A 13,604-nucleotide genomic window follows, 5' to 3' on the forward strand; every position below is an offset into this window, starting at 1 on the left:
CTTGGTATGAGCTTTCGTGTGCATGCACACTTCTTCAGATACACACTGAAGTGTGCATGCACACGAAAGCTCATACCAAGGACTAACATAGTTGGTCTTTAAGGTGCTACTGGAAGGAAAAAAAATTTTTTTGTTTTGACTATGGCAGACCAACACGGCTACCTATCTGTAACTTAAAGATTAAAGGCAGAGAAAGGAAGCTGCTGGGGGAGGGGCTGCTCGATACTGAATTGAGAAAGGGGGCGCGGCTTAATTAGAACAGCTGACCCGCCCCCTCTGCCGTCGTGCACTGTCCTTGTCCTGCAAGGAATCCGTTGAATGCAAAGCGCCTCGGGGTGCAGCAAGCTTTGGGGCGTGTGTGCAATGCAATACCCATAATTATTGGGGTTTGGGGTGGAGAGAGAGCAGGCAGGGAAGCGGTGGGTCAAGTGTTGGGGGTATTGCAGCTCCTTCATCCTGGTTGCAAATAAGAGACATGGCCTCTCCCTGAAGGTTCTCTCTCTCTCTCTCTCTCTCACACACACACACACACACACAGAGAGAGAGAGAGAGAGAGAGAGAGAGAGAGAGACACGTTCCTCTGCATGCACACACAGAAGCGACGGGGGGGGGGGGTTGCTGCTGATTCAGCCTCTTTGCAAAGAAGAGACATGGCCTCTCCCTGAAGGTACGCTCTTTCTCACTCTCTCTCACACACAGATCCCACGAAGAGCCCTGTAGTTTGATCAAGCCCATCTAGTCCCGCACCCTGTTAGAATCATAGAATGGTAGAGATGGAAGGGGACCCTGAGAGTCATCTAGTCCAACCCCCTGCAATGCAGGAATCTCAGGACCTTCCTCATGGTGGCCAAGCCTGCAAGGAGGATGGGAGCTCAAGAGGATCTCTCCCCTCCAGCGGCTTCCGGGAACTGCTATTCAATGAAGCATAATAATAATATTGTAACAACAACATTATAACCGCTCATCTGGCTGGGTTTCCCCAGCCACTAGGGCAGCTCCCAACATAATATTTTTTAAAAACCAATGAAGCATCAAACATTAAAACTTCTCCATACAGGGCTGCCTTCATACAGGGCTGTCTTATAAAGAAGCAGGATCAGGAAGTTCTTAATGTCTGATAATAATAATAATAATAATAATAATAATAATAATAAATTTTATTTATACCACGCCCTCCCTGGCCAGAGCGGGGCTCAGGGTGGCTAACACCAGTAAAATTACAGTAAAAACATAATAGGGGGAGAAAAAACCAATTTAAAATACAGATTAAAATGCAATTTAAAAAGCAGCCTCATTTTAAAAGTAGTCCATAGATCAAAACCATAAGGGGAGGGAAACATAAGGGTCAGACTGAGTCAAAGCAAAGGCCAGGTGGAACAGCTCTGTCTTGCAGGCCCTGCAGAAAGATGTCAAGTCCCGCAGGGCCCTAGTCTCTTGTGGCAGAGTGTTCCACCAAGTTGGGGCCAGTACTGAAAAGGCCCTGGCCCTAGTTGAGACCAATCTAACCACCTTGAGACCCAGGACCTCCAAAATGTTGTCATTTGCGGAACTTAAGGTCCTCCGCAGGGCATACCAGGAGAGGCGGTCCCATAGGTAAGTGGGTCCTAGGCCGCATAGGGCTTTAAAGGTCAAAACCAGCACCTTAAACCTGACCCTGTACTCCACTGGGAGCCAGTGCAGTTGGTAAAGCACTGGAGCCTCACCGCGGCATTCTGCACCCGCTGGAGTTTCTGGGTCAGCCTCAAGGGCAGCCCCACATAGAGTGAGTTACAATAATAAAGCCTGGAGGTGACCGTTGCATGGATCACTGTGGCCAGATCAGTGCGAGAAAGGTAAGGGACCAACTGCTTTAATACGGTGGAGATGGAAAAACGCCCCCTTTGCTGTGGCTGCAACCTGTGCCTCTATGGAAAGGGAGGTGTCAAAGGTTACACCCAAGCTCTTGACAGAAGGCGCTGGCACTAATTGAGCCGCCGCAAGAGATGGGAGTTGGGCCCCCAACCCCATGTTGTCCCGACCCAGCCAGAAGACCTCTGTCTTCGAAGGATTTAACTTCAACCGGCTCCCACGCAGCCATCCAGCCACAGCTTCCAAGCATCTGGTCAGTGTGTTCGATGCCAAGTCAGGGCGGCCGTCCATCAACAGATAAAGCTGGGTGTCATCAGCATATTGATGACAATCCAGCCCAAAGCTCCGGACAATCTGGGCAAGGGGGCACGTAAAAGATATTAAAAAGCATCAGGGAAAGGATTCCACCCTGTGGGACTCCACACACCAAGGAGTACCGCAGTGACAACTCCCTCCCTAGCGCCACCCTCTGTCCCCGACCTGAGATAAAGGAGAGCAGCCATTGTCGGACTGTGCTCTGAATCCCTACGTCGGCAAGGCGGTGGTCCAAAGGTTCGTGATTGATCATGTCGAAGGCTGCTGACAGATGTAAGAGAATCAGCAGTCCCGACCCGCCTCAATCCAGCTGTCTATGGAGATAATCTGTTAGGGCAACCAAAGCCGTCTCAGTCCTGTAACCAGGATGAAAGACGGACTGAAATGGGTCCAGAGCCTATGTTTCATCCAGAAACCTACCAAGCTGTTCGGCAACTGCTCTCTCAATTACCTTACACAGGCATGGAAGATTCGATACCGAGCGGTAATTGGATAGATCTAAAGGATCTAGAGATGTTTTCTTTAAGAATAGATGCACCACTGCTTCCTTCAACTCCCCTGGAATAGTCCACGTGCCAAGGGACTGATTAATGATCTCATCCAGGGGGAACCGCACCTCATCTAGACATGCTCTAATCAGCCAGGACGGGCGCGGGTCAAGGGGGTACCACTGTATACCACTTTAAACATTCATGGCTTCCCCCAAAGAATTCTGGGAGCTGTAGTTTGTTAAGGTTGCTTGGAGCTGTTAGGTGTGGTTGCCATATTTTGAAGAGCAAAAAAGAGTCCTTATGAGGACTCTCATTTTTAATATCTCTACCATATGTAGGCTATAGAAACTATAGAAGCTATATTGCCCGGGGGGCGGGGAAGAGAAGAGAAGAGGCAATCAAGTCTTTAACCATGGCAACCCTTAAAACCCTATTTCCCTCAGAGTTACAATTCACCAAGTTCTCTGTGACAAGGAATAGATAGTGAAGCCACTCTACGTATTATCTCTCTGGGAGGGGAACAGAGAGTCTCCTCTCAGGAAACTACAGCTCCCAGAATGCTTTGGGGGGAGCCATGACTGACTGAAGGGGTACTAGAGTGATTTAAATGTGGTGTGGATGTGGCCCTCGAGGGAGAAGGCAAGCAATCAGAAGGTAAGTGGGAACACAATGGAGCCCACGGGGGCCATTTTGCTCAGCAGCCTCCAGTTTTGTGTTCCTCCCAGGGAAACACAGCACTCGTCCCCACTGCCTGCCTTCTGAGATCTGGGACCATTCCCAAGGGCAGCTTGTGACACAGCGTTGTAGGGCAAGGCTGTTTCAAGGGAAGGTGGGAAAATGCATTTCTGCCACATAGCAGCCTGGATAATTTGTGGAGTGGGCTGTGAGTTTTTTCCCTTTTTCTCTTCAGCGATGTCTCCCAAATACATTTCTGTTCCAAGCAAGCAATCAGAATTCATTGCCCGTCCTCTTGCAAACAAGGCCTTGAGAAAGATTCTTGTCAAGATGGCGGTCTGGCAGTGGATCACCTGCCACTCAGACCCATATATACCTCCATGGGGTTAACTCGCCCCCGCCCATCAGAATTAATGAGAAAAAAATCATGATGATTTATGTGATCTTTGAATCAAATACATTTACAGGCAAAAGCAGGCTGTGGGGGGCAGGGGTTGATTCTAGGATTAAGTCTCCTGGGTCTACCTAGCAATGGTTGATCTTTGCCTTAATTTGTAACTCAATGCCTTGAACATCCCACTCGCATTTCTTTTTAAATGCTGATAATGTTTTATTGCAGATTTTTTATTATCATTTTGGTATCTCATTGTTAACAAAGTATTTTTATACGTATGAAAAGCAGATCTTGGATTGACAAAATTATGGTTTGTAAACTAAAAAGATTTTTAAAAAAGGTTGTGTTTGTCTCTGTTCTGAAATCTGCTTTTAAAGTAAAGTGTGTCAATATATTTGGGTTTGTTTATAAAGCAGAAGTGACCAGCTGCTCCTGGAAGCTAAAAATGAGCTCTATATCAACAAAAGTTTTACCTATAATTATTCATAATGAAAAGTTGTAAGAAACGTGAGATTTTCCACCCTTGAGCTTTTGAACTACAACCCCCATCAACCTTGGCCATACAGGCTGAAGCTTATGGGAGTTGTTTCCCAACATCTGAGCAACCCCATGTTGGATATCCCTGCTCGAAACTTTTTTTATTTAATTTCTATTCCACTTTATATTTTCAAGAAAAATCTCAAAGCGGTTTACAGCATATTAAATCAATAAAACATAAATAAAACAACCTGAAAAATGTGAAATATAGAATATACAGTCAAAGCAACATAACAAAAAACAAAAATATTATCTTAAAGATTTCAAAATAAAACAGTACAAAGGTTGATGACAGAATTCATATTTAACATAGTAGAGCTGGGCGAGTCTGGGCCCCACCCCTTTGGCCAGGTGGAAAAGACCTTGCAGGGAGTGGTGGACTTTACACCTCACAGCCGGGCGATGTTCCTCCGGACTCATGAGCAGCCTCTTTAATGGGACCCAAGTGTGTTTAAGGTTGCAATTAACTTAATCTTCCCTAGATCTACTTTCAGCAGAAGCACGTGCCACTCCCACTGCCCATCTTCAAACTCAGAGTAGCAAGCACATGTATCCTGTAGGTGCGCTTGGCTCTTCCGGTTCAGCGTCACTAAAACTCTCCTCCCCCCACCCCCTCTCACAAAACGACAGCCTCCTTTTAAGCACCCTGACAGTTATTTGCTATTCCTCCACCATTGCTCTCACAGTGCATGTGCGATACACACGCTTCGCTCTAGGGCCTCCTGAAACATCTTACACGCCGAGACAAAGGGACGCTCTCCTGCTAAATGCACGCTCACTGATTACAGGCGCGTACTCGGGAGAAACAAGAACTAGCCTTGCACGGAAAAAGCATCCCCTCTACTTATCTACCCTTCTCTCCCCCCCCCCCCCGGCCTAGTCCCACACTTTCTCCCCTAAACCAAAACCTAACCAGGGACCCAGCTGAGGAGAGCTGCACCGGGGCATTTGTGGGAAAATCCCCCTCCCCTGATTCTTTCCAGGAGCAGGAGGACTGTATAGATTTGGAAAAGTGATTTGCAGAGGAACATAGTTCAGAAGGCAGAAGCTGGGAAATACTGGATGGGGAACAGCTTGCAGAAGAAACTCTGGAGGGGGGGAGAGTTAATAGATTCACTGTCTCTGGAAAGCATCCATCCACTCTCCCCAAGGTCAAGGAGAGCAGCGAAAGTGGCAGGACAGAAAGTACAGAGGGAACTAGCTCAGATTACGAGACGCAGAAGTGTCAGGGGTGACTAGGGATGTGAGGGACTGGACCTCTTCATTCGGAGCACCGCCATTCCTAGAATACGAGTTCTTTGTCCCCTTGCTGGGATCATTAAAGTTTCTAACTGGTAAGAAGTCTCCTTTTCCTTTGTTCTGCTTATCTACAACCAAGGGGGAAGGAAGCCAATTCCCTGAAGCCTGACAGATGCTGATCCACAAGACAAGGGCAGCCCATCATTTTGGCAGTGATGGGTGGAGTCAAAACTCAACAGATTCATCACACGCCTTGAGCATTCCAGATTCACACTCTCCCCCTGGATAATCTAGCAACAACTTGCAACTTCTTTTGTACATCAAGTATATGTGACCTTCATGACTTAAATACATATATATGTGTATACAAATTTAAATACAAACACCAAAACATCACACAGGTTCCATGTATTTAAAATTGATTTCTGCCTTTATGAGTTTCTTGACGTAAATTAAATAGTGAACATTGAGTGCAACGTTGCATACATTTATATGGTTTTTAACCTTTGTGAATTTGCTTAGGAATATTAAGGTCTCCACTCCGTCTTAAGCTCTTTCCACATTCCCTACATCTGTGGTTTCCCCCCTGTGTGAGTTAGCTGATGTTTCCTAAGGCCTCCACTTTGACTAAAGCTCTTTCCACACTCCATACAATTAAATGGTTTCTCCGTGTGAGTACGTTGATGTATTCTAAGGGCTCCACTTTGACTGAAGCTTTTTCCACATTCAATGCATTTAAATGGTTTCTCCCCTGTGTGAGTTAGTTGGTGTGTTCTAAGGTTTCCACTTTGACTGAAGCTCTTTCCACATTCAACACATTTAAATGGTTTATGCCCCGTGTGAGTTTGTTGATGTATTCTAAGTTTTCCACTTTGACTGAAGCTCTTTCCACATTCAATACATTGAAACGGTTTCTCCCCCGTGTGAGTACGTTGATGTATTCTAAGGGCTCCACTATGACTAAAGCTCTTTCCACATTCAATACATTTAAATAGTTTCTCCCCTATGTGAATTTGTTGATGTATTCTAAGTGTCCCACTTTGACTGAAGCTCTTTCCACATTCAATGCATTTAAATGGTTTCTCCCCTGTGTGAGTTCGTTGATGTATTCTAAGGTGACCACTACGACTGCAGCTCTTTCCACATTCAATACATTCAAACCGTTTCTCTCCCGTGTGAGTTTGTTGATGTATTCTAAGGTCTCCACTACGACTGAAACTCTTTCCACATTCAATACATTTAAATGGTTTCTCCCCTGTGTGAGTTTGTTGATGTATTCTAAGGTTTCCACTTTGACTGAAGCTCTTTCCACATTCAATGCATTTAAATGGTTTCTCCCCTGTGTGAGTTCGTTGATGTATTCTAAGGTCTCCGTTTTGACTGAAGCTCTTTCCACATTCAATACATTTAAATGGTTTCTCCCCCGTGTGAGTTCGTTGATGTATTCTAAGTTTACCACTTTGAGTGAAGCTCTTTCCGCACTCCATGCATTCAAACGGTTTCTCCCCCGTGTTTATTCGTCGGTGTATCCTCATTCTTCCACAGTGACTAAAGCACATTCCACATGGCTTCTCTGCTCTTCCCACTGATTTCACAGACCTCTACGTAGAATTCTGACCATCATCTTCCTCCCCTGTTTGGGGCAGAGAGAGAATCCTGTTAGACTTTTAGGAAAGACAAGAAAGGAACTGAACACACGTCAATCCCCATGTGCACCTTCTCCATATTCCAAATTTTTAGGAATGCAGATGAGATAATGGCAAGAGAAACCCATGATCACTCCATTCACACTTAAGAAAGCACCATCATTTTATAGTAGATATCTACGGTGGAACTGGCTTATAAGACACATTTCTGTCTTTTTCTTTTTCAAGTGAGGAAATGATCACAGGCTCCAATAGCAGTCTCTCCCATGAGTAAGAAGTAAAACCGAAGTGTTCTTATGCCACGTGTAAGTGTAAAATTATTGCAATATATTAGAACCTAATAACAGCCTGCTGCATCGGGCAAAGACCCACCTAGTCCAGCATCCTGTTCTCACAGTGGCTAAGCAGAAGCCTGTGGGAAACCAGCAAGCAACATTTCAGCTTAAGAGCCCTCTGCCCTCCTGTGCTTTCCAGAAAATAGTATTAAGAAGCATTATTGCCTAGGACTACGAGGGCAGAGCACAGAAATCAGCTTAATCCCTTTTTTCAAGATATCTAAGTTGCTGGTCGTCACAGTCTCTTGTAGGGTGGAAGTCCATAGATTAACTATGCTTCTGTTTATTCATCTTCTGCAGCCCATAAAGGCTCATAAATGTATTATGGCTTAAGCTTTTGTGAGCTACAGTCTGACATTGTGGAATCTTGACTAGGAAAGCTGGTGCCACTATAAACCCGTGAGTCTTTTTGTCGGGTTTTTGTACTTATTTTGAACTTAAGTCTTAATCTGCAAAGGACTGCTTTGAATACATGGGTGGCCCTTGAATGGAGAAGAAGAAAGCACCTTGCTTGCATCTGGATCCCCTGGGAGAGGCGGTGGATCCAGGGATTGTGAATGAACAAGACCTCTCCCGTGCGGTGGGAGTGGGGTGGGTTAAAAGTGGGGGAGAGACCTCCCCCTCCTGTCCTTTTGGGAAATAGGGAGTTTTTGCCGTGAGTAAACAACTTAGATGGCAAGTTCTCAAGAGAAGCACTTTGGAGCCCTGCTTGCTCTTTCTATGTGTGTTCTGCGTGTGCATGTGTGCTTTTGGACTTAGAAGACAACATACACTAGTGGCCAAAATTGTGGAAACCATGGAGAAAGTGTTTTTCTGGGGTTTGATGGCTCATAACACCACCCTTTTATGGAGTAATATCATAAAAATTTATATCAATGGAAAGATACAGTGGTACCTCGGGTTACAGACGCTTCAGGTTACAGACTCCGCTAACCCAGAAATAGTACCTCGGGTTAAGAACTTTGCTTCAGGATGAGAACAGAAATCATGCTCTGGCGGTGCGGCAACAGCGGGAGGCCCCATTAGCTAAAGTGGTGCTTCAGGTTAAGAACAGTTTCAGGTTAAGAAAGGACCACTGTAATTTAAAGTACCACTGTAATTTAAAGTAGAATGTAATACAACTTTTAGGAAGAATTACGACATAAATAAGCAGGACATTTGTCAGTGTGTTATGTGATTGCTATCAAGTTGGTTGAGGATTTTTTTGTTCTCTCATTTAGTGAACTTGTAAAATGTAATAACATTAAATAAATGGCACAAAGAGTTGAGTTGGTGATTGTGGGCTTCCGGTCTGGATCGTGGAGGAAATGGAGGCGCCCGGGGCTTCGTCCGAGTAAGATAGAGCCTTTAGGGGGATTTCAGGTGACCGAGGGGAAGTTTTAGGGCTAAAAAAGAAAAGCCCTCACAAAACTCTGCAGAAGAGTGGGGCTCCAACGGGGTCCAGCTGAGCCCCAGGTCTTCCGTCAAACCGGCTCCCGCAACTGCATCAGCAGCGGGTCGGGGAGGGGAAGACGGTCGAGGTGGGCTGTCGGCTCCAACGCACACATGAATATCCAAAGCCTAAAAGCCGCCCTCTGAAGTGACAGATTTTTTGTTATAAGTTAAAATAAAAAGAAGCTTTTGGAGAGGAATTAAAAATATTTGGACTTAAATTTGAACTTCAAAGTGTGAAGTATTAAAAATGGAAGCCGTGCTTCCGCTATTCAGGGGAGAACCCTGCAGAGACGTTTTGTGAATAAGATGAAATGAGATGAAAGCCCCCAAAAGTCTACATTACAGCCTCTGAGTGAAAGCAAATGTATTTTTAACCCTAAAATTTCTGCTTTGCTGAAAGAACAGGATTTGTAAATAGTTGCCTCTCAGTTTTGACAAGCTCTGCAATTTGAATATCCAACACCTTGGAAATTTTTGAGACATCCAACAAAGTCTGGCAGGATTAGACCCTGTGTAGCTGGAGGGGTAATAAAAAAGGAAAGTGGCCAACATATAGAGATTTGTTAATAGAAGAGGAGAAAGGTTTGAAATTTAAAAGTTATGAAAACTTGAAAGGTACTTTACAAAGTTGGTTGCGTCACAGACAAATTAATGAGCAATTTAAAGAAGATAATAAAAGGGGGTTCAGCTATACTATCTCAAACTTTCAAAAGGAAATTGTGGAGGGAAAATACCAAATTATTGAAGAAAGCATATAACATTTTGCTATATGGAGAGACTTTAGATGAGAAGGTAAAATCGGCCCAAGTAAAATGGGCTCCGGATGTTGGGCTTAATATACAGTTGGAGGAATGGGAAAGTTTATGAAAACAAATGTAAAGTTTACAAATTGTATATCATTAAGAGAAAATTACAGTGGTACCTTGGGTTAAGTACTTAATTCATTCCAGCGGTCCGTTCTTAACCTGAAACTGTTCTTAACCTGAAGCACCACTTCAGCTAATGGGGCCTCCTGCGGCTGCGCCGCCGGAGCACAATTTCTGTTCTCATCCTGAAGCAAAGTTCTTAACCTAAGGTACTATTTCTGGGTTAGCAGAGTCTGTAACCTGAAGCGTCTGTAACCTGAGGTACCACTGTGTTTGAAAATGATATATAGATGGTATATCACACTGGAAAAACTGCAAAAATGTATAAAACAGGATCCAAGATATGTTGGAGATGTAAAGAGAAAGATGGTACTTTAAAGAATACTGGGAAATGATATATAATGAACTGAAAAAATGTTGAAAGAACCCTTTGTTTAAAAACCAGAATCTTTCCTGCTTCTAATTTTAGATCATGATACATGAGAGGGAAATTGGACATAGTTTATGTATGCGACAACAGCAACAAGAATTTTATTAGCACAAGTATGGAAAACAGAAAACGCCAACAAAGGAAGCAGTGCAAGCCAAGCTTATGGACTATGCGGAACTGGCTAAGCTGACAGAGAGAATACATGAGAGAGACAACATTGATTTCAAAAAAGAGTGGGAACCATTTATAAACTATATAAAAAGACAGTATAAAGATATGGACTCATTGGCAGGTTTTGACAACTATATAAGAAGCAAAATCAGCAGAGTATAGAATTTGTTTAATAAATCAATACGGAAATATGGGGGAAGCCAAAGAGGAGGGAGGGGAGAGATACGGATATAGAAATCTTTCAATTAAGATTTGTGGAAATTTGTTGTTATAATTTGAAAATTCAATAAAAATAAAAAAATTTAAAATGTGTTGTGCGATTGCTATCAAGTTGGTTGAGGTTTTTTTCATTTAGTGAGCTTGTAAAACGTAATAAAATTAAATAAATGGCACAAAGAGTTGACTGGTCACCTAGAAAGGGATGTAAAATAGTACTATTAAGTGAACAAGGCTACCATTATGAAGATATTAGAAGAAAAATTGGCAGAAACTTAACCAAAGGGGGCATTTCTAAATTTTGGAAGAGGTATAAGGAGACGCAGTCACTACAAAATCAGACTGGGCTAAACCCATGTTAACTGGACAGGCCATAGATTGTTTAATGAGCCCAATGCCTGGGAGAAGAGGAATGCTTTTGCCTGGTGTCTAAAGAGAAGGAAGGTGGGACACTGAGGTTCACTTCCGAGGGTCTTCTGCCTGTTCCCTCCCTGCAAGAAGCGAGGTTACAGGGAACCAGGCAGAGGGCCTTCTCGGTGGTGGCGCCCTCCCTGTGGAATGCCCTCCCTCCCAATTTCAAATAAACAACTATCTGACTTTTAGAAGACATCTGGAGGCAGCCCTGTACTGGGAAGGTTTTAACGTTTGATCTTTTATTATGGTTTATCTAAGTTGTAAGCCACACTGGAAACCCAGCCAGAGCGGCAGGTGGTATTATTATTATTATTATTATTATTATTATTATTAACCTGCCCATCAATGCCCAAGCCTCTTCCCTTCCCCGCCTCCTTCCAGGCAAATCCCTTTGCACCAGATCCGGGCAGGAAGAAGCTTCTCTCTTTCCACAACGGGAACCCCCCTCCCCCCCTTCAAGGCCCCATTAAGAGAAACAGCTCCCTTTCCTCCCTTCTCTTCTTCCCCCCGTCCCGGGGCTTCTCATCCTGGACCCCCACCCCTTGCCAAGCCCCTTCCCTCCTTCCCCGCCGCTGGCTTTGCACTCACCCAAAATCCTGACGCGGCAGCAGCTGCAGCGACCCTGGGCAGCGGGGGCAGGAATAGGAGCCCCCGCCTGGGAGGCACCCCGCTTAATTAGGAGGCTTAATTAGGACGAAGCAGACCCCTTCCCTCCCTCCTTTGCAAGCCCCGATTTTATCTCCGCTGATGAAGCCGGAAGTCAGGTGACTCTGGCGAGGAAGGAGAAGTTTCTCCCCCCCCCCCCCCACAGCCTCTTTCCTTTCCTTTGATAACTGGGGGTTTGCAGGACCAGCCAATGGGGAGACGAGGGAGGGAAGCTGGGCTTCCAGTATAGGGAACATCAGCTGCTTTGGACCCCGCCCTCCTGCAAGAACGTATTGTAATCAATAAACTCTTCACTGCCTCACCCGTTTGGTTCAGATTGTATTTCAAGGAGGGATCAAGGGTCTCATGACCCACTCTTACAATGTAGGAAGCAGCTTACAGCAAAAAAAGCCTAATGACTCTTCTGGGTAAATGAATAAATTATTTTAATAAATATCTAAATGGAGAGCATATTTTACATTCTCATGTTCATGCAAACATGGTTCCACTCCAACCTCACTTAGTCCCCACTTCCACCTCAGCAAAGTGTTCTTTATACAGAAATCTCCTGAAAAGAAGTCTCTCTATTTACATTATAGGGAGGGACCACTCTCTGACTGGCTTATTGCACCTTCATAACACCCTGTGTCCTTTGCAGTGTCCTGTATTCTCCTCACAGACACACAGAAACAGGGAACAGTGACATGCAGCAGCAGCAGCAGCAGCAAGACAGACACGCTGTCAAAGAATACCTCCCATTCGACCACTCCCATGAATCTTGGGGGGGACGGGGACCATGTACTTTAGATGCCTGCCAAATGTACGCTACGGATGTGAAAGCAATATTCTTCACAGGAAATACTGAAAAAAAGTGGAAGGCAGTTTTAATTTGTAAGGAGAGAGGGGAAGTTATTTGCTTTGCTTTCAATCGTGACAAATAAAGAGATAAATTTAAAAAGCAACCCCGATTTTCAGTGCTTTCTTTTTAAAGCAAATATGGTGCCGGTAATCACCATGAAATTGTTACAGTAAGTGTAATACTTTGAACAGTTTGGGGAAAAGAGGTTCTGGTACTGCATAACCTTGAGTACCCCGGAAAAAAGACCCCTTTTTCTTTTTTTTAAAAAAGCACCATAATTGCATGGGGGGGATTGGGGGGGAAGACAATCAACACTGCCAGTAGTACCTGTATGCCACCATATACACAAGAACTCTGTAGCAATGAATCCACTAGCAAATGGGAGGGGGGTGATGGGTGATAAACAAATCTAAACAGCATCTCGAGTGCTGAGATCCCATCAAAGGGAAGGGAAATGTGCACATGCCCTACAGCTGTGATAACATCTCTCTGAACGTCTTTATTTTTTCATACTATATCCATAGTTCCCTCAACCATTCCTTAACTCCAACTCCCATTAGCCCCTACTGGCGTGGCCAATGGCCAGGAATAACAGAAGTCATAGCCTAGCATAGTTCAGTGGGATGTGGGCAGGCCTTAGGTTTGCCTGCTCTTGCGCAACTGTCAATTTGGAAGCTTCCACTGTTTTTCAGACCAAGGGCCAGATTCCCTCCTAGATCGCCTTCCAGGGGCCACATGCCAGGGCTGGGCAGGGTGAGAGAGGCAAACGTGGGTCAAACAAGGAGCGCAACTTTTGCCTTTCTACAGGAAGTTATATCTGATACACAAACACATACACACAACTATCTGCCCTCTACTATCTATCCCTCTACTAAAGAGGGAGGAGGCATTGTCAAGAGTTGAAAGGTACATCCCAGCTGGCTAAGGGGCGAAGCAGAGCCATGGATTCAGAGCAGTGAATTCAGAGGACCACAGACCACATGTGCATTTGGCCCCCCGGGTCTGAAGTTCTCCACCCTTGGCACATTAACACCATGTGCAAACCAGGTAAGTGTAAAGAGTGCCGTTTCAACCCAACCGTGGTGTCTA

The 13,604-nt window shown here is 44.7% G+C and overlaps 4 protein-coding genes and 1 long non-coding RNA gene across 11 annotated transcripts in view; 1 reads left to right on the forward strand and 4 right to left on the reverse strand.

Moving 5' to 3' along the window:
* The window catches only part of LOC310758113 (uncharacterized protein), a gene marked incomplete at its 3' end in the record, with an annotated part of 13,264 nt that extends 10,791 nt beyond the window's left edge, over positions 1-2,473 (reverse strand). The window contains exon 1 of the mRNA XM_083604050.1: positions 2,378-2,473. The remainder of the gene's footprint in view (positions 1-2,377) is intronic.
* Positions 1-13,604, forward strand: part of LOC310757234 (nurim-like) — a 131,514-nt gene that overhangs the window by 107,405 nt on the left and 10,505 nt on the right.
* LOC310756461 (uncharacterized protein) overlaps positions 1-13,604 on the reverse strand; it is a 148,891-nt gene that overhangs the window by 83,594 nt on the left and 51,693 nt on the right. Inside the window, exon 1 of one of the 6 annotated variants that reach the window (XM_083600593.1) lies at positions 854-1,018. The exons of the other annotated variants lie outside the window; for them this stretch is intronic. The gene's annotated coding sequence lies outside the window, so the exon portion shown is untranslated. Of the gene's footprint in view, positions 1-853; positions 1,019-13,604 lie in introns of those variants that run through there. 6 annotated transcript variants of the gene reach the window in all.
* LOC310757391 overlaps positions 1-13,604 on the reverse strand; it is a 57,306-nt gene that overhangs the window by 13,756 nt on the left and 29,946 nt on the right. The window lies entirely within an intron of this gene.
* Positions 5,911-13,604, reverse strand: part of LOC310757106 (uncharacterized protein) — a 47,331-nt gene continuing 39,637 nt past the window's right edge. The window contains exons 1-2 of one of the 2 annotated variants that reach the window (XM_083602272.1): positions 11,600-11,846; positions 5,911-7,132 (exon numbers count right to left, since the gene is read on the reverse strand). In XM_083602272.1, the coding sequence (XP_083458398.1) occupies positions 6,066-7,058 (993 nt within the window). In that variant the 5' untranslated portion in view covers positions 7,059-7,132; positions 11,600-11,846 and the 3' untranslated portion in view covers positions 5,911-6,065. Of the gene's footprint in view, positions 7,216-11,599; positions 11,847-13,604 lie in introns of those variants that run through there. The other variant, XM_083602271.1, reaches the window with a different exon arrangement.

The sequence above is a fragment of the Podarcis filfolensis genome (genome assembly GCF_964270895.1).
Source record: "Podarcis filfolensis genome assembly, chromosome: 2".
Lineage (NCBI taxonomy): Eukaryota > Metazoa > Chordata > Lepidosauria > Squamata > Lacertidae > Podarcis > Podarcis filfolensis.